At 42.8% G+C, this 19,599-nt stretch overlaps 2 protein-coding genes across 3 annotated transcripts; both read right to left on the bottom strand.

The window, feature by feature from the left end:
- Nucleotides 1-368: 368 nt before the first annotated feature.
- On the bottom strand, nt 369-6,577 carry LOC139662187 (transmembrane emp24 domain-containing protein 10). 2 transcript variants are annotated; one of them, XM_071540818.1, is made up of 5 exons: nt 6,372-6,577; nt 5,400-5,524; nt 4,077-4,140; nt 2,075-2,201; nt 369-1,863 (listed from the first exon to the last, which is right to left on the bottom strand). In XM_071540818.1, exons 1-5 carry the CDS (start codon nt 6,546-6,548, stop codon nt 1,742-1,744), a joined length of 615 nt encoding a protein of 204 aa, XP_071396919.1. In that variant the 5' UTR covers nt 6,549-6,577; the 3' UTR covers nt 369-1,741. The 2 variants fall into 2 exon arrangements, with proteins under 2 accessions (XP_071396919.1, XP_071396918.1); XM_071540817.1 differs by having other exon boundaries at nt 4,077-4,150; nt 5,404-5,524.
- Nucleotides 6,578-12,469: 5,892 nt separating this feature from the next.
- On the bottom strand, nt 12,470-15,012 carry fosab (v-fos FBJ murine osteosarcoma viral oncogene homolog Ab). The gene is made up of 4 exons (XM_071540814.1): nt 14,717-15,012; nt 14,038-14,265; nt 13,810-13,917; nt 12,470-13,698 (listed from the first exon to the last, which is right to left on the bottom strand). The coding sequence occupies exons 1-4, from the start codon at nt 14,849-14,851 to the stop codon at nt 13,018-13,020; spliced, it is 1,152 nt and encodes a 383-aa protein (XP_071396915.1). The 5' UTR covers nt 14,852-15,012; the 3' UTR covers nt 12,470-13,017.
- Nucleotides 15,013-19,599: the final 4,587 nt, after the last annotated feature.

The following is a 19,599-nucleotide window of genomic DNA, read 5'->3' as shown; positions in this document are numbered from 1 at the left end:
GTAAACCACGACGTCAAGTGGCAGATGTGCGTCAGGGTTTTACGACGTCTTCGAAACGCGACTCAGCCAATCAGAGCTGAGGACTGGAACTTCATCCTCTGTCAAGATTTTGACGTCTGCAGAGAAATTATCTTTGGTGATGGATGCCTCATGAAGCAAAACTGTACATGTCCTTTAATTATCTTGTACATCGGCAACATGTATGACAATATTCTCCATACTATAAATAATACCATTACTCTGGTATACATACTGTTTGTGTCCCTTTCACCAGTGTTACTGCTTTCCAAATGTTGTCACTGTCTTTCAGTGCATACATTATTAGCATTAGCAGTCCCAGGGGGGAAATATATATCTTGCACCATCACTAATGTAAATCCATCCAATATTTTATTGAATAAAAGCCCAACACAAACCTTTACAAAATTTATCAATCAACATAAAAATCATTGATTGCGCACAACGCGCATGTTCACTGTTAAAAATGTACCCATGACAGATGCCTTAATTAAACCCTGTCAAAAACAAGCTGGAATATCTGCAACCACCCACGTTCTCATGTAACCCAAGCCTTATAATTAATTTCAAAGAAAAAAAAACACACTGGATGGATCTGTAAGTATTGTAATTGGGAACTGATATCGATGACCAGTAAGAAAACATCACCTGCCAGTGTATACAGAAAAGAGGCGTACGACTTGATGGAACACATCCTAGAAAAAGTTGGGATACTTTACATTTCCCTTCAAAACCTCTATCCACTGCAATCTGGCAAGGGAGACTGGCAGGATTATATTCACTTATCAGCCTGAATTGTATCATAGAAAACGGCTCACATGGAAATAACTCATAGCCACACATATGATGCTGTAAATTCTTTCCATACCCATGAATCCTAAGTTTAAACAAGGTTTTTGGTTTCTGGCCAGTTCAGTTGGTGATGCAAAGGTATTTGAGACAGTAAATTTGTTAATCTTTTTTTTTAAAAACAAAATTAGAACGTGCAAGAGTTGATAGAAGTGACCTAATTTATAACTAAGAGGATATTTCTCTCCCTGATAACTTACAAACCCCCCCAAATACCTGTAGAAGCAACTAAGTAGCATTTACAATATGAAAACAAACTAAAGACACGGTCAAATTGAGCTACCAAACATGTATGCAAATTAAGTGACATAACACAGAAGTTCAGTGGTTGCCAATTTTCTCTTCAAAGTAACAACAATCCACCTTACTATTCAAATAAGCCTTCACTTGATAAAAGGGCACCAAGGATCTAGTTTACTTGGCATGGCAAAGAATTTGTACATCAACAGAAGGGCAAAAGACATTCTCTCATGGCACATCCATTCAAACTGAGCTCAAAACCAAACATAACTGTTCAATTGACTGAAGCAAGTTCTTATTCAGTAAGCTGCAACATTCAAAACAGTGCAGACAGAAACGTGAAGTACCCCGGAAATGGACATATCTCACTTATGCGGTGAGATATGCCTCCCAGGTCTCACAGTGCATTTCTCCCTACAGCGCTTTTCATGTTTCAAACCACTAAATAAGCAGGTGTATCATGTTTCAGAGGACAACCTTGGTACTCTTTCTCTCACAGCCCAGAAAACTAGAGTTTGAGCCCCTCAACCCCGCTTGCTGTTGTTTGCTGAAGCTAGTCCAAGGAGGGTGGATGTTGGGATGTGTTGGCTGACTGGCAGGCAGCTTCCCCTGAGGTAAGGAGCTGGGGGCCGCCCTACTCGATCAGCTTCTTTGCCTTGAAGAAGCGCCGTAAGTAGAAGACCTGCCAGGTAGCCAGGCCAATGAGACAACACATGGAGAAGATGCTGAAGTACAGCACACGCGTGTTGGTGGACTCTGCGGGGGAAAGAACGGGATAGGTTGTTATATTATTGGTCACAGAGACTAGCTGAAAAAAGCAAACTTCTTAACAGTTCCTAAGAAAACACAGTAACAAAGTGTGTTTCCTCAAAAAGAGAATAACAGATTATGGATCAAGCTGTTGTCCATTCCCTAGAGGACATTTATGTGCCGTTTCTGCATTTGAATAATTACACAGTTTTCTTACCATTAGTGTCCCGCATCTCCTCCTCTCTCTTCTTCATGTAAGCAAAGTCATTGACGATGGACTCTGATAAGTCCTCCAGTCGCCTCAGCTCAACCTCAAGAGGCTTCAGCTTCTCCACCTTGGCAATCTGACGGGACATAATAGATGCTAATAAAAAAACAACCAACATGTGATGCCCGAGTAGTCATTGGCTTCAGCTTCATTTTGTTTGATGCAGCTAGAGAAAAGGATGGAAATATTAAAAGAATATCCATAAAAACAAGAACTCATTTTGAACCTTATGGGGTGTTATTATACACTTTGTCCAGCAAGTGTCGCTCTTTAATTGTGCAGCAGCACCAGACATGCAGCAGATGCTACATCGACATTTCTTTTAGTAGGAAAGCACGTAATTAAATGGAATCTGTCTGGGATGCAGCATGCAATACGCTGCGTTCCTCATGAGCAAACACATGCCAACGAGGTCAAATAAGTAGAGAATGAGGAGACAATAGTTATTATTGGTGCTTGTCTCTGCCAAGTTATTCTGACATGCTGTTCAAACATTGTGCAATAGGCAGGGACACTTGCCAGCACATTTAACAAATCTCATCTTGCCACTGGAGTGCGTTTACGTGTGTTCGCAAATCACAATAACACACCCTCATGCACAGACGTACGTGCGTACAAGTGTACAATCAACTCCACCCACCCAGAGACGCAGGCATGCCCACTGTCACTTTCTGAGCTCTCCCTGCCCACACACTCGGTAAAATAGATCACCATGTTCGTGCACTGCAGTGTGAGCGTGCGCACGGATGCGTGGGAGGGGGGTGATTCTCAGCTCATAGGGCTTTAGCACTTCTGTACTTAGTATCGCCTTCCCTCAGGGAGACTGAGGCAGCCACAGAACCAAAGACAAAACTATTCTAGTTCATAGAAGGACTGCCCTAAAACTGAGCTGCAGCTTTGAGGTTTGACAAGATGTCAATAAAGCAATACAAGCATCTGCAAGACGTATGTGGATTTATTCATCCATTTAGCTTATTTGCTTTCATTACAATTCATTTTAGATAGAGATGCTTCTATTGGGATATTTGAGCCAATACTGATTACCGACTTAATAATGCGCAGCCAATAACGATGAGATAAAAATTTCTTACGTTTAAAAGTTTCTGCATGGACAAAAATTGATATATTTTTACCTTCAGAATATGTCTTTTATGGGTAAGTAGTAGCACAATTTCAACAACAACAAAAAGATTAATTATGTATGTATGCATACTTTTCAGGAACTAACAAAAACAGTGTCATTTTTAGCTTGATGGCCATGCATTTTTGAGTTTATCCAATTGATGATGAAAGGGTTTGTTCAGCCCGAGGGTTGTAGAAATCTGAATTGAGCAATGCAATTACCCGTTCATCACCAACCTCATATCTACTGATATCAATCAGTGACTATTCGTTCAGAACAGTTAATTCAGGAAGTCGAACCTTGTGACGTACTCAAGTATCGAACAATTACATCAAAATGAAAATACATCCAAACATCAGACAATCTAGAGAGCTTGCAGTATTCCCAACTTTACCTCTCTATTTGGAACAAGGGGATTAAGCCCTAAAACAGACTGTTATTCTGTCTAGGGGTGTACTAGCACATCTACCCAAGTAGGTCAATCAGCATCTTTTCAGAGTCCAAGACAACCCTCTAAAAGAAGGGCTAACAATAGACCAAACTTTCACACATGGTTTGGATCAAATTTGAGACATTTGGGCGCCTTGTAATGCTTTGAACAGGCAATGAGAAAAATAGCTTGTGGTTTTCTGCCATTTGTATGCTTAATAGTAAATATCAAGGGTAAACCCCCTGCCGCAAGTCTAGTTGTCTGTATCCACTCATCTCGTCTACAAGCTGCAGACAGATGCTTCTCGATCTGTCAGCTTCATTCTGCAGAAGCAAGCAACAGGCTTCAAATCAACTGGTCTTTCCAATCATTAAGATTTATTTAAGGTTTCTACTCACCTCTTCATAGTTTTTGGCCTCCACACCATGCTTCATGTCCAGATTGACCAGCTGGTCAGGCACCCTCCCAGTTCCTGGTTGACAATAATAATACATTTAGCATAAAATTTAATAAACAGGAACAGTAAATTCAGTTAAGTAAACTATGCTGCAAACACCCAGCCTTCTCACAATGCTGCAACACATTCATTTACATGGCAAGTATAAAATGATTTACTTCATGGCCATCTATATTTTTTTATATATGAATCACGATCCATTTCCTTATTTTCCTCTCTAAATTACTTTTTTAAAAGAACAAAAAGACACATCTGATGTTTTGGTTACATTGTTTATATATCAGTTAAATAAATATGGAAAGTATAAAATTTGACGATCACTTCCCCAGGACTGCTCCACCAATGTGTGAGGGTAGCTGGTCCCATTTCAATTAATGGCTCTTCACAACAAAGTAGGGAAAGACGTTACTCTGACCACAGGAATGCGGTGTCATTATTTTAAAACATTTTCTAAATCACAAAGTTTTTATTTTTTTTGGCTCTCTGGACAATCCATAGACTGCAGCAGTGCTGCAGTCTATGGACTCCATTCGATCCGCAGAGTCCCTCTCAATACTTAAGAAAAGGCTAAAGACCCAGCTCTTTAGCGAATACCTTCTCACCTAATGGCCCGGGTAACCAAAAAAAAAAAAAGAATTTTTTTTTTTTTTTTTTTGCTTCTATGCACTCTATGCATTGCCTCATAGCACTGCCTCATAGCACTGCCTCGTAGCACCTATGTCCTGTTGGACCAGAACTTAGCTTTCTAGCACTTACTCTCGTTGTTCTCTCCTAACTAGAACCTTGCTTGTGTTGTATGAAAATCTCACGTGTAAATCGCTTTGGATGAAAGTGTCTGCCAAATGTGAAATTGTAAATTGTAATTGTAGTGCGCTTGTAAACTAATGCATGAAGCATGCTACTGTGAATCTGTTACTTCATATAAAATGCATGCCTCCAATTTCTCACCAATCTATTCATATTTTTACCACAAAAATAAACTAACTCATCACAGAAACAGTTGCATATCATTGCCTATTTTATTTCTAGACCAATGTATTTCTAGACTCAAGCACTCAAATATTTAAGCTTGCACATTTATGGAGGTGTAAATTAATTTTGTGTGTGTGTGAGAGAGAGAGAGAGAGAGAGAGAGAGAGAGAGAGAGAGAGAGAGATCAATTATCTTCTCCTTGTACTAAGAATGTAAGAATGATGAAAGTGTGTGTCTTGAACTTTAAGTCATACTTTCTGCCTATGAGCTGGCTGCTTTGGGGTAAACACACTTACCCATGGGTGACTTGCTCTCAAAGCACACCTCAAACATGTCATAGTCCTCTGTGGTGAATGCAAACTTCCCTTTTGTTGCATCTTCCTTAGAGTAAAGCGTGTGGCTAGAGGAATCTGTGATCTGCAAAGTGCAAGAAAATGATGATATCAATACAGGCTGCGTGATAAATGCATGCAAAACAGTACACGTCAAGCCTAATAATAACCTCAAAGATCGGTATGCAAACCATCATTGTGTGTATTTGACAGCTGTTAGACCCATGCTAAATAGCCCGGCAGGTGCGCTACATCTATTTTCTGAAGGTGTACTCGGTCACTAAAAATGTGATGTTAACTGATGGATAGACCTGTATATGACATATGCAGGAAAACTAAGTGTGTATTAGCATGTAATAAAATAGCGTTAGGTGCAGGCTCCTATTGACATGCAAGTGGCTAATGTGCTAATCGTGCTAGCTTGTAGCTGCCATCTGAATGGACGATAAGACTGACGTGTAACATCCCGAGTGAGCAGTAGACGAGATTAGGTCAGAGAACACGCATCAATGATGCTATGCTATAAAATACACACTATTAGCGAAGAAATGGGCGCTCGTCTATGGCAAAGTAACTCAAGTTTAAGACAAAAGACAAACATCTTTGACTATACTTTAATCAGTAGTGTTAGCAAGCACTGGCTAACACTAATTACTAAAACCAGGAAGACGAGTTAGGCCCAGTTCAGCTAGCTAGCAAGCTATCCCGAGAATAACAGCTGTCAATCCCGTTACTAGCTACATTCTACCGGTAGTTACAACTATCTTGAACACAAATCATATATGATTTAAACTTTTAATCGCCCCCTCACCCAAAACATAGACTCGAGCGGGGACAAACGGAGACTGAAGCCTCTACGGCCTTAACAAAAAGTAAGCTATCGCGCAGCTAGCTAGCTGCTTGGTGAACGTTAGCTGCAGGTCTGTGCTCACCTTCAGATTAGTTTTGGTGTTTGCTTGTTCGCTTATCTCATACTCCCCCGTGACAAGAACATCTTTGTGGATCTCTTCCCGTAAACACTTTCTTGAATTGACCGGTAAAAAGAAAGAAATGGAAAATACCGATTCAATGAGAACCGGTAACAGCAGTAGTGCAGCGAGTCGAGCCATGGCTGGTGTCGCTACCCTCAACCAACCCGAGCCAGCCAGCTAGCTAAGCGCCTAGCAGCTGCTGCACTTGCGGAAGTACTGAGCCTGCTTGGACACTGTGGCGCCACCGCTGACGTGGAGGGAGATTGACGCTCCAATACTATTATTACTACTACTGCAACTACTACTACATTTTGCTTTCACCCCTCCACAGGAAGGTCAGAACACAGGGCAGTGCCACAGGAGCTGGTAGCAATTTAGTGTCTTGCTCAAGGACACTTCAGCAAGGCAGGTGTATTGAGCGTTGTAGTCTGCTGTTGTGGGGTGCATCAGTGTTTCCTTTGGTCTGCCCCAGGGACCCCAATGGGTGTAGGGAAGGTTTTCTGCCAAGTAGGCCACAATAAATCTACAGGGATGTGTCTTGGTGACACTGGTGCACAAACATAGAGACAATAGTGACCTAAGTACACAATGGCACACAGAGTACATGGACCACAGGACCTCACATTAAGAGGACAGTGCAGGACATAGAATAGACCGCAGACCATAAATATCACTCTGCATATATACAAACACATTCTATCAGTATGTACATTCAAACAGCATAGCACACAGTAGGTTGCATAGGTTCCAATAGTGCAATGGAATAGCACACCATGAAGTAATGGTAGGCCTACTGAGTAGGATGGAAATGCAAGTTTTAAGCTTCGTGCAGCATGGACATGGTTCCTAGGACTAAAGCGGATGGTATAGTGTAACTTGTGCTGATGTTGTAAGTAGTGCAAGGTTGTGCAAACCACACTAGGTTGATCAAAGGTTGATTATAGGTTTCACTTTCTCCATTGATATCTCCCAGCTACAGCACACAGCTGTGCAATTTTGTTCTGCAGTAAATCATAATTGAAAAATCTTCTCAGATGGGGGTTTCTGGCACTGAAATGTTATCAAATGGGAATCAGTGGACAGATGTATTCCTTTGTGGGGCATCTTAACAGCCTTAACAGCGGGAGTCAATTCCCTTATGGTTGCCTGGTAGGTTAGGTGTTTGCTGTTCTATGTGGCAGACCTGGGTTTGAGTCTGGTCTCTTACATTAGTACCCGGATGGGGTGCATATGGATAAAGTGGCCCTGTTTCAGACATTGCAAGTCTTTTAATCTCCTCTGGACAATAGGCATATGCCTTAGCTAACTCGGAGATGCTTAGCATCCTTTGTGGGAGACTTCTGTCATTGTACATTTTAACCTATCTTCATAGCAATGTATTGGTACTTCAGTTATCAGATCAGACATTGTAATGATAATATGCATTTCTCGTCATTTTGGTGAGGTAGCCTTATAACTGTTTCCAATTAGCTTATTGACAATTATAGATTTCACTCTTTAAAAAATATCTTTTAATATTAATCGCAAAATAACCCATCCAGTATATGAGTGGTAAATCCGGATTACAAAACAGGCATATCATACTCAGTGTTGGCTGGGGTATTTTGAAAATCCCAAAAGCTATTATTTTTCTGTCAGCAGCTCAGGGATTACCCAATTACATATGATAGAGCTGTCCAGTTTCCAGGGAAACATCCTTGTTACTGATCCCGCGAGACGAGGACGCTTTGCTGAGTGGGGAGTCTGTCACTAAGTGAACAGTAATTATTGGATAGAGAAATCCCTCTAGTATTGTAGCTTAGTGCGTCAAATAACCTCCAAGAATAGCATGTCACACACTCCTACACGCTACAGAGCTATTAAGCTTTAGAAATAAAAGTAACATGGCTAATGTCACATTCTGTATGTCTGTGATTGATGTGGATTCCTGTTCTTTTCCGGAGATGTGCCATGTTTTAACGACACTGTACAATGTGGACGCCTGTTGGATCACCAGTCTCGGTAATGATGACAAACCCTGTATCACCTCTGGGTGCTGCTTCAGATGTGCACATCGCTAAGCAGGTCAGAAGTTACAGAATATAAGACTTCCTGAAAAGACCATGCACAGTGACGCAAGTGTGTCTCCACACCCTTCGACCGATTGTAGTCATTATTTGAGTTGTGCTCTTTATCACTTTAGATACTGAAAATACAAACAAAAAGGAGACTTGTCCCCTGATAAGTGCATGCAATCCAGAATGAATTTCAGGGTTTTGTCATCAGACTAAATTTGATTCATCATAGCATAGCAGACTACACAGACTATACTATACATAGAGTGTCATATAGAAACTGTATGAACATTTTCAGCTTGTATGAGAAATAACAAAGCATTTGCAAATGTCAGGAACCGATGTGAATTGGAGTCTCACAAATCCTCTGAATGTGCTTTGTTATTTGCTTCAGTAAATGCCTGCTTGGTGTCAGTGTGCTCACACTACTGAATAACTGTATCACTTTGTCACTCAGACAGAAACACAGGCGCAGAGGGGGGAAGGCACTGAAGTATTTATGGATTCCTAAAGCATTCGCATCCTCTCTGGAGAGCCGAGAGGTGTCAGGGGATGGGTTTCCGTGAATATGGAGCTGATCCAAATTGAGCGCTTGTTGTCGTGGCACGGAGGCGAACTCGGCTGTTTCATCATCGCTGCACTCTAAATTACACCCAGCCAGGGTCCTCTGTCTCTGTCTCTGTCTCTCTCTCTCTCTCTCTCTCTCTCTCTCTCCCTGCTCTCTTCTACCTCACACACTCCTTATCGCTTTCCCTCGTCCTCCTCCCCTCGCCTCACTCTTATTTTCCTCCTCTCTTTTTCTCAGGCATACGCTGCCTGGTTCCTCCCCTGGGTTGCTGCACAGACGCAGGTTGGCGTCATAGTGGTCTAATTTTACTGCTGTTGATGCTGATGTTAAAAGAAGCAATGGGCACCTGCTATTTCTGCTGCCGCCCCATCTCCCTGGGGCCGGCAAGGAGGTATTAATAGAGAGAGTTATTAGACGCTGCATGATCGCACATAGAAGCTTTATTGAGGAAAAAAAAGGGGGCTCTGCTTAAGTGCAAGGAAACACAGACAGGTACTCAGAATTCAGCAGTTATGAAACCATCCAGTGCTTACGAAACAAGAGGCTTTAACCATTTGGTGTTGGCATCATATGAACACAGAGGTGTTTGTTAGGAAGAGAGGTTCAATCCAGGCATTTCAAGCAAGAGGCGAAGATGTAGCACTGTGCTGGTGCAGTTTTAACCCTTTAGAGCGAGCCAATCCTTAAAATTTTGATTTGTTTTGGGGTGTGCTTTGAAAGAATAGACCTGTATCCGTAAAGGGAGCAGTGTTACAGCTGTTGAGACTTTGGCCTTGTTGCACTGAAGGGTGTGTCTGCACTGGAAGGCTTGAAACGGTCAGAAGTGCGGAAGTTGCTTATTGTGTGCTGGTAGACTTCCTCGCTGCACGCCCCTCACGCACACACACGACGCATTTCCTGGGTAGAGCCATTAAGCAATCTGCCTTCAGATGAATCTATACAAGGTGAAGTATTGATACTGACGAAATGAGCAAATGAGTCTGAAAGACTGACAAATAGGGAGTGGGGTGAGGTTTGAGTAATCATAATTAGCATTCCTCAGACAGCAAGTTTCTTGACAAAGTTACCAAGTGTTGTAACATTTAAGGGCCAAAAGTATCATATAAACCATCAGCTGTGGTAAAGGGAAGACTTGCTGTGCTGGTTTGATTAAGGCTCGTTCAGCAAGACTTCTGTATAACACAGTATTATCTACTGCAGTGGTACTCAATCCTGGTCCTTGTGACCCTACAAGTACTGTTGTAGGCTACTGCTGGTTTTCTATCCTACCAGCTAGTTAATTGCATCCACCCGGTTTCCCAGGTGAGAAATAGTCCCTGATTAGATGGCTACAATGAAAACCAGCAGGGCTCTGGGTCCTGAGGACTGGGATTGAAAACCGCTGGTCTACTGTATATAACAGCATTGTCATGTTGTGACATTCGCCTACTTTCATTTTAAAACAAGTTCACACTGACTATACTTTTGCGTCGGTGGCTATTTGTTACCTTTATGTTTATAGGTTACAGATTTGTCTTTTGAATAGCAATTTGATGGTGTTTCTTCTTTATTTGATAGTGAACAGTAGAGGAAAGATGGGAAAGAGACAGGATGGCATGAGAAGAGAATATAGAACCAGACAGACTCAGGAAGTTGTGAGTACATTGTTTTTTTTAATCAGAATGATTATCAAGTAGACAAATCGTGACTGTGTCTCTGGCATTAGTCGTTCCATGTTGAGTGTATGTGGTGCACATTATTGGTAGAGCACAACCTGATACTGATGGAGACTTTGTCTGACAGACCAGTGTTGATTAATATCTGTGCACCTACTATAAATGCCCCACCTCAAACAATAGAGAGGTAAATCACTGAAAACAAACATTGGCCCATATACTCATAATTCCATGTGTTGAGTCAGTTGCTATGTTTCAGGGACTCAGTAGCCTACCAAGTGGCCTGTGAGAAAATCCCCTCCATTCATCATGATACAAACTACTGTAATGGGAAAACACATAACCATTAGGAGTTACATGAGACACATTGTGATCAGGTTCTGGATTTACAGACTATGTCCATATCACAGACCTTAAGTGTTGAGACGTGTATTCCATTATGAGCCAATGGAAAAAAGAAGATTACATGCTAATTTGGGAAACTGGGCCCTTTCAAACCAGACCGTCCCATTGAGGAGCTATTCCTCAAACAAGACACTTTGAGGAGATGTTGGCACATTGTAGCCACATCAATCTTGTGGCTCAGCTGTCCTTTAAGAGAAGGTTGAATTAGTGTCTGTCTGGGGGAAAAGACAAGTTGGTGAGCAGCCTATCAATAATTTAAAAAACACTGCTTTGCTCTTAACCCAGACAGCTGCTTTATTACACCTTAAATCCAGCTGTCTCTGTGCCCCGGTCCATTTGTACCAAAAACACCTAGCCTATAGCAGGTAAAGTCCAAACTGTCTAATTTTTTACCTGTGCCGTCTTTCCCTCTTTTTTGGAAATACTCAATATATGCATCACATTTCACATTCAGAAAGCCTCTTTTCAGATTCATAATGCAATGGATAGACTGATGTTATGTTCATTCCTCGAGTACCTATTTTTAATAAGATTTTTCCCTCCTATAAGCCAATACATTTGGCAAAATAAGCCTTAATTATTACTCACATTATCATACCACACAATAAACCTGCGACTTATTTTAAAAGGCTTTCGCTCACGTTGCCTACTTCTACACCGTGCGTCTTGTTTGAATGTGGGAAGTGTTACATAAATTCAGCCCCTATGAGAGAACAGAATAAATTAAACCAACGTCAGTGGTGTTTAAAATGTAGCTTTCGAGATCCTCTCGTGATGTCTCTTGTAATCAGCATATCTGTGCAGCACGTCTTGCAAAATCGCATATCTTATGCTTCGATATGGGAAGCGCTGCAGCACGTTTTCCTTTCCTAGACACGTCGAGAGACGGGTTCAGTTGATCTGAACAGAAATGACCAGACTTCCAGCTGTAGATGCGCATGTTTTAGCGGAAAATGACCGACCAGGGCGCCCGTCTGGCCGGGCAACGTCGACAAATACCTTCTGCTGGCAGAAAACAGCGAGATGTTGCAGAAATCTATATTTGGGCATGGAAGTTAAAACGTCACCGCGCTGGCTTTGCAGATTAAAAAAATGGAAAGAACGCATTGACGTAAGCGCCCTGACGTATAGTTAACCTTGGCAACAGACGGAACAATAAATAGAGCCAGTGAGGTGCAGGAAAAAGACCACTATCCCCTGTGAAGTCTAATTTTAGACCTTATTTTAATTGTCTAATGAATACCGCTGCAACTGCTATTCCATCTGACTGTTAGTTATAGATCTATACATAAGGGCAGCTTGTTAACACCAGACTGTGTGTGTTTATGTGTGTGTGTGAGGGGGAGAGACAGACAGAGATTACACCAAGCAAATAACTGAATTTAAATATTACTATTTTTTATTTACACATTTTACAAACGACATTCAACAGTTTCCTCTTTGCTCTCTCTGTAAAAAAATAAATTGAAATTTCATAAATTAAAAACCACTAATGTTTTCACAGAAAACCTCATTCTAAGATAGACCACTCAGACCATGGTTAGACAAAGCACACTGGTTTTAAATATCACAAACAGTTCACAATACTCTCACATTCCATCAACCAGAAAACAAACTGGGTCAAGATAACTATTGCTCTGAACACACAGCAACACTACAACAACTTCGTCATCTAGCACCGTTAAATCAAATATCAACTTATTATTTGTAAACAAAGAAAACGACTAGGTGGTATTAGTTGAAACATGCTTTGACTTGCTACATAGTTGTAATAGGCAAGTATAGATAAAGGCAAATAAAAATCCTAAATATTTTGCTTCCTGGTGGTAGTACAAGTCCATTCCATAGCCCTGTGATCTGCACATCTACCTCATACATCGAGTAAATGCGCTTGATAAGAAGTATTATTGTTTTTGGAAGAGTCTTTAAAGGGCCAGCAGGGTTGGCGAGCTGAGCGAGTCGGAGGACTGGTCGTTGCTGCTGCTCCCTCTCCTGTGGGCCACGCCGCAGGTGGGGAAGGTCTCGGCCTCGGGGTAGGTGAACACGAAGGAAGACGTGTAGGTGGTGCAGGCCGGGGTGCAGGTCACCACGGGCGTGCACAGGGGCTCGAAGTCACCGCCATTGGCCGAGGTGTAGAGGGGCTCCCAGTCCTGAGAGGTGTACAGGGAGCTGGACAGGTCGACCTCCGGCACCGACCGCGCCGTCTCCATCTCCGTCTTGGCCAGCAGAGCCAGGGACTCCTCCAGGGCGGAGGCGTCCAGGTCGGTCATCTTCACCGTGCTGTCGGACACCGTGGCGGTGGAGAGGACGGAGAAGATGGAGTTGGAGGCGGAGGTGAAGATCGGCTGGCCGGAGGCGGAGGCGGCGGCGGCGGCGGAAGCGGAGGCCTGTGAGGTGGAGGTCTGGGGCTGAGAGGACGCCTCCACCGAGACGCAGGAGTGGGCGGGAGAGACGGAGGCGACGGGGAAGGAGACGTCCAGCTCCGAGGGGATTTTGCAGATGGGCTGGTGGGCAGCCAGAATGAACTCCAGCCTCTCCTTCTCCTTCAGGAGGTTGGCGATGTCGTTCTGCAGGTTGGACTTCTCATCCTCCAGCTGATCAGTTTCCTGAGAGAAAAAGAGGAAATGGCATTAGTTTGGCCGCTGGTCAACATTGCTAATAGCGCTGATGAGAAACGTGTCTTAATGCATGATATGGTTTGTTTGTGAAATACTTACAGCTTGCAGGGTGTCGGTGAGCTCCCTTCTCCTGTTGCGGCATTTTGCTGCTGCCTGCTTGTTTCTCTCTCTGCGAACTCTTCTCTTCTCTTCCTCCTCAGTTGAAACCTGCACAGAATACAAGAAGACATTAAGTCCCGAGCTCTTTGGCTATCCATGCAGCAGTGAAACATTGTAATGCAGGGGTGCCTTGTTGTTATGTAACACCTGGAAGAACATGGTAATTACCTGTTCCACTCTGCCCCTCTTGGTAGAGCCGTGAACCTTGGATGCTGTGGACCTCATGGCCGGTCTGGAGTAAGCGGGGCTGGGGCTGGAGCTGTAAGGGTGCGCTCTGTTCGAAGGGGCCACAGAGGAGATCAAAGGCTGGACCATCCACTGCAGGTCCGGGCTCGTGGAGATGGCTGTGACGGTGGGGACGAAGGAGGCACTTGATGCTGTCAGGTCAGTGAAATCCTGGAAGGAATGAAGCAAGAGGATCATCAGCACATTGGGTTTATACTCAGGAGGGAGCGGGGAGGGGACAGCATTGCACGATACATATGAATGAAGCGGGAGGTCTATAAAAAGCCAGAGGGGTTATAAATATCCATGTGATGTCAGCCATGACGTTACATTTTCTCTCTGGAGTTTCCAGGTGAATGAATGAAGATTGCCATACACTGTTGCAGGTCAATACTTCAAGTGCAGCTCAGGCTGTTTATCAGTGTAGTTTTATATTTGTCAGTATTCACATACATATTTTTGACTATGTTTGCATTAGTAAATGTAGACTAATTCAGTGGATGTTTTGTAAAACAAGCTATCTTCCCATGCTCGTCTTTGCATGTCAAGCAACAACACATTAACCGATATCCTTTATGCTATTGTACAATATGAATAACAGTTTATTTTAGACTGAACATACCTGAGACTGGGGAGACCCCATGCTCGAGTAAGATCCCGCTGGAGACGGGTAGTATCCCACATTGTCGCCGGCTGGGGAAGCGGTGCTGCAGCGGGAAGAGGAGTCGCACTCCGCGTTGAAACCGGTGAACATCATCGTTTCCGAAAAAAGGCAAGAAGAAAGCAGTAGATCCGGACAAACTCTAGTGAGGGGGATGTAAACTTCAGCTGAGGAAATCCCTTTAGTAAGTTTGCGGGTTACTCCTGAGCTCTGCTCCCGGTGTGCAGTGATCTGCTTGTGATAGTCGTTGTCCTAGTTGCTGAAAGTTTGACTGCCAACTGTGGTGGCTCGTGAGCTTTTATAGCCTGTGCGAGGACGGAATGACGCAAGGGGAGTGCGCCTCACCCGAAAACATGAAGAGAAAAAAAAGATCGCTAAAAAACGAGACACCGACGCAGTAATTATGCCACCTATTGCGCCCTAATTATCAAAATAGACGATAACTCAAACACTGAATGCCACTTTATGATGTTTGTAGGTCTAAAGTAACGTTTTGAAAAATAGTTGAGACCCATTCTCAAGAAATGGAATATTCCAGAAACGGGATCCCCAGTACGTCATTTTCCATATATGGTGCATCCTGTGAATGGGCGGACCTTGCTGGGAAATGCTCCATCCGAGGATTGGACCACAGCGACATGACGTTATGTAAGACAACAAACACAGAGGCTGTTGTGAAAACTGAAGAACTGGGATAATGGTCGGCAAAAGTACAGCCTACACCAAAGTACATCAAAAGTAAATTTGCACATGCAGATCAGTCTATTTTAGTGTCAGTACGCTTTGGATCGATTAACTCAAAATGAACGCCAGCTGATGTTTTATTTTTTTTTTTTTAAGCTGCCCCAGTATTATTACATGCATTTATAGATATAGGCCCAATAGATTTGTTGAATGAAGTATGGTACAACAAAACCAATATATCATGAGGATGGATATGACCAAGTGAGTAACAGTTAGATAAATCATTAACATGTTGGTACAGATGAATTTACAACAATATTCTTGGTTTTAACACATCTTGGCCTATCGTGCATTTCTATATCAGCACATTGACTGAGGCATACTATACACACTTCTCCTAGAAATCCAAAATAGACTTATACTATAAGTGGGTGTTAGGGTGTTATAACAGGATGTTACAATAACAGTGGTTAGGGAAGCTGTTGCAGGCTCAACTCCATGCAGCAACACCTAATGCCTCCATCATAAACCATGTGTTGTTGTGTTAAAAAATTCCCTTTAGCGACACTCTACCTCCAGGTGTTCACTCATTACAAGTTGCTCTGCTTTGTGCAACAGCTGTACATGTCTAAGCAAGTATGTCTTTCTGTCTCTCCTGAAATGGTCTCTTTAGCTACACCGAGATGGATGGAAATTTATTTGGATAAGGTAGAAGACAAAGGAGTGTGGCCAAGTTGCACGCCTCCCAGAACGATTGTATACACAACCACACACCAGCAACACCGGTTAGGCTTATGTCACAACAAGATCCGTGTGACCCAGTTCACCTTACGTGTGTACTATGCCCTCAGGCGGCGTTTGTACCTGGTGTGCAATCCAGGCAGGGGAGTGTCTAGATGTAGAGCGCGCTGGTTTGTTGTGTGTATTTTTCCATGCTAGGTGCTTGCTTTTCCCAACGGTGGCCTACCTTGTTCATAAAGGTCTTCCCCACGGTTGTTTATCTTAGGCATGGTGTGGGAATCCCCACACCCCCTCTGTGATTTACATATAGACTAATACCTCAGATGCAGCTTTGAGAAATCCATGCACACTTTTTATGTCAAGGACGCCTTGCCAGAAACACATTGATGAAGAATTAGTATAATGAACCCCCATCAAACATTACTAACGCTAGCAATATTACTTAGCCTAAATAAACTATAGGTGCTGAGTAAAGCCCCAGTCAGTCTTATCCATTCTCTCATAGTGCAGAAGGCTGTTGAATGAAATACTAGTGAAATTACAGTGTTCATCATTTTCCTGGGGGCCTTCTGGAAACCTGAAGGACGCCACTAGGTCCCTGGACCCCACTTTATTAACCAGTGCCCTATATAGGCTATAATCACTTCATTCAATCAGGATGGGCTATACTTAAACATGAAATAAGCAGTTGAAGGCTTGCACTAAAGTTGTGTTATTATGTCAAAGTATCGTAATATGGGTAAACAAGGGTTCCTGGGCCGAACACAGTAATGTTTGCCAGACAGAAGGATCACAACTTGTTTCCCGCGTTCATGTTTTGTTGAACATTCCTGGTTGCCGTAGCAACACTCCACCCCTTCGCGTCAGTGACGTTCACGTTTTGCATAGCGCCAAAGATTGTATATGTTTTGGAGGTAAATCACTCGTCATAATAAAGAGACAAGCCGGTCCTACAGGTTTGCCCCAGGCAGAGACGGAGTCACGCAACACGCCGTTACCATGGTGAATAACCTGAAACAAAGTGTTTTTGCCTCAAACACTATTCATCACAGAAAAATACGTAGCTCTTGGTCTTAACACTACTTTCAGTGTGTGTGTTGTACTTGGTCCAGATGAATACTATATGTTTTTAATGGAAGATATCTGCAGCAATATGCCATATCTTACTAGTTTTCCATTAAGTCCTATACTTTAAGAGCAGACTGTGGTCCGCGGCGCTTCGAGGTGACGTTTGCTGTGTCTGGAAACAGCACGCCAGTATTATGTCACCGGGAAACGGCGGCAGAGTGAGAGCTCTTTGCTGCTTTTTCTTCCCAGACAGCTCTCTCTCCGTCTGTCTGCGGAGCAGGGGAATGAAATCGGACACCATGCAGCCAATTTGCCTAGTGACCTGTTTGAGGAGTTTGTTTGACCGGTTGACAGGAGCAGACTGCAATCTAGAATAGTCCACTTCGATGCTGAACTAGACTATTTGCAGACGTTTAGACAGGCAGAGGTTTTAACTCCTTTACACGACTACTAGTTCTTTGGATGTAACCTGCAGTAGCCTAATGTAGTGGTATAAATAAACTATGACTTCCAGTCGGTGATCATAAGACAAACGACCATAATAAACAAAAATCAGTTAACTTATTGAAGTAGGAGAAACATTACAAAAACCTTTTTTCACTACAGTCCATACATTGTAAATTGTGGTCCTGTCATTAATTATCTGGTTATTTTTTTAACGCTATTTATGAACAATCCCATAAAAATCACGGGATGATTCATTACACCGGGAGTTTGAATAGAGACCTGCAATTTTGCTATTCAGTAACCTGTAAGATCTATCCGCCTAATTTATACGCTTGAACTTTGAACGCTGATGTCATCTAGTCTAAAAATAAACGTCGGCGGTTTCCCACATTCACGCTCAAGTTGTTTGGATGAAAACATGTCTTTGAGCCGGAGTGAGGGGTGTCTCTGTAATTAAGCCCAACCTCTGAACCCTCCGCTCCTGAATGGGCCTAAACGACCACCTAATGATGTGCCAGTAAATGACCCCAGAGGGGCTGGGACTGCCGGGAAGCGGAGCGCGCAGCCCCGCTGCGGAGGGGGAGAGGCCCCTCCATTCACGACCCATCACTTTCACTTGAAAGAATCTGTGAGCTCATCTGAGGGCTAAATATAGCAGAACTTCATGCCAAATATTTCTTATCTGAGGAGCCGACATGCATGTCGGAATAAAGCTCGGATAATAGATACACAACTGATTAGTCTTTATGTTTAACAGTGATGTAAAGGCAAATAAATAAAGAGGTGCATGGTCAAAACGGTTATAGCCTACTTTCAACAAAGCATTCCTCTTTCAAATGACCCTATCCTATCACTTTGATGCTACTTACTATGATATGTATACACTATGACTTCATAAACATGTAGGAAAAAGCTGGGTAAATTCTATTAAAATAAAAAAAGGCGGGCCTTTGAGTTTAAGTGCACGTGTTTACCGTCCTTTACACCCCTTTATTCCTAAATTAGCGCCTGCACCCATTCAGGGCGAAGCTATGACGCTGTTATTGTCAGGTACAATGCATGACGGGCATTCCTTTAGCGCATGTTTCAGTTTCTTTTGTTTGTGTGAGTGCGTGTGTGCGTGCGTGTGTGTGTGTGTGTGTGTGTGTGTGGGCCGCAGCCACACGGTGTTAAGCGGTGCGCTGCGTCTGTCTGCGCCGTGTGTGCGTGTGTGTGTGTGTGTGTGTGTGTGTGTGTGTGTGTGTGTGTTAACCGGAAATTCCATATATGGTTGGGCCGGTCGACTTGGCGATTGGCTGCTTTACTACAGCGACAAGTCTGTTGCTGGAGCTCTATTCATATGCAGAGCCAGGTGATAAGTAAAATCCTATATAGACTATAAGTTATTAGCTGATGTGGTGGAATTGAAATATAAAGAAGCTCAATGCACGAATGTAATCACGCAGGGTTTCACGTGAAAATCAATGAGCTGAGGTAATAAATGTGGTATTAGACACATAGACAATTATTTTTAGCATTATTCTAATCAGATTGACACGGACAACTTTTGTGGCAATAACGAGGTCGACGGGTGCATATCAGGTTATTAATCTACCGATTGCATTGCCTATCACTGTTTTCTACTGCCTGAAAAAATAAATCTGTTTATATGAATTCAGATATCGATAAAGAAACGTGTCATATATGTGATGAAGTTGCGCCGACATAAAGGGAACGTAATGTACATGATGCAGATGCTGCATACATGAAGTGACGTGGTTCATTCATAAGGCAGTGGGCACTTCTGGGAGGGGGGGTCACTTTCCTACATGCTTGCTATTTTGTATCATATTTGAATAAAGATGGTTATTTCACATGGACGGGCTGCTCAATCTTACTTGTTCAGATGTTTTAGCGTTGTAATT

This window comes from Centroberyx affinis, unplaced genomic scaffold (assembly GCF_046629955.1).
Source record: "Centroberyx affinis isolate AG114_WGS23_722 - 3 ecotype Tasmania unplaced genomic scaffold, CSIRO-AGI_Caff_v1 ptg003726l_1, whole genome shotgun sequence".
NCBI classification, from domain to species: domain Eukaryota; kingdom Metazoa; phylum Chordata; class Actinopteri; order Beryciformes; family Berycidae; genus Centroberyx; species Centroberyx affinis.
The sequence above is the reverse complement of the archived record's forward strand: the minus strand, read 5'-3'. Positions and strand labels throughout refer to the sequence as shown.

Coding starts and splice junctions, on each gene's coding strand:
- LOC139662187 (XM_071540817.1), bottom strand. CDS start 6,548: ATGGCTCGACTCGCTGCACTACTGCTGTTACCGGTTCTCATTGAATCG. Junction 5,525..6,371: donor ACACCAAAACTAATCTGAAG/GTGAGCACAGAC, acceptor TGCACTTTGCAG/ATCACAGATTCCTCTAGCCA. Junction 2,202..4,076: donor AGGCCAAAAACTATGAAGAG/GTGAGTAGAAAC, acceptor ATGTCCCGTCAG/ATTGCCAAGGTGGAGAAGCT.
- fosab (XM_071540814.1), bottom strand. CDS start 14,851: ATGATGTTCACCGGTTTCAACGCGGAGTGCGACTCCTCTTCCCGCTGC. Junction 14,266..14,716: donor TGGGGTCTCCCCAGTCTCAG/GTATGTTCAGTC, acceptor CATTCCTTCCAG/GATTTCACTGACCTGACAGC. Junction 13,918..14,037: donor AGAGGGGCAGAGTGGAACAG/GTAATTACCATG, acceptor TATTCTGTGCAG/GTTTCAACTGAGGAGGAAGA.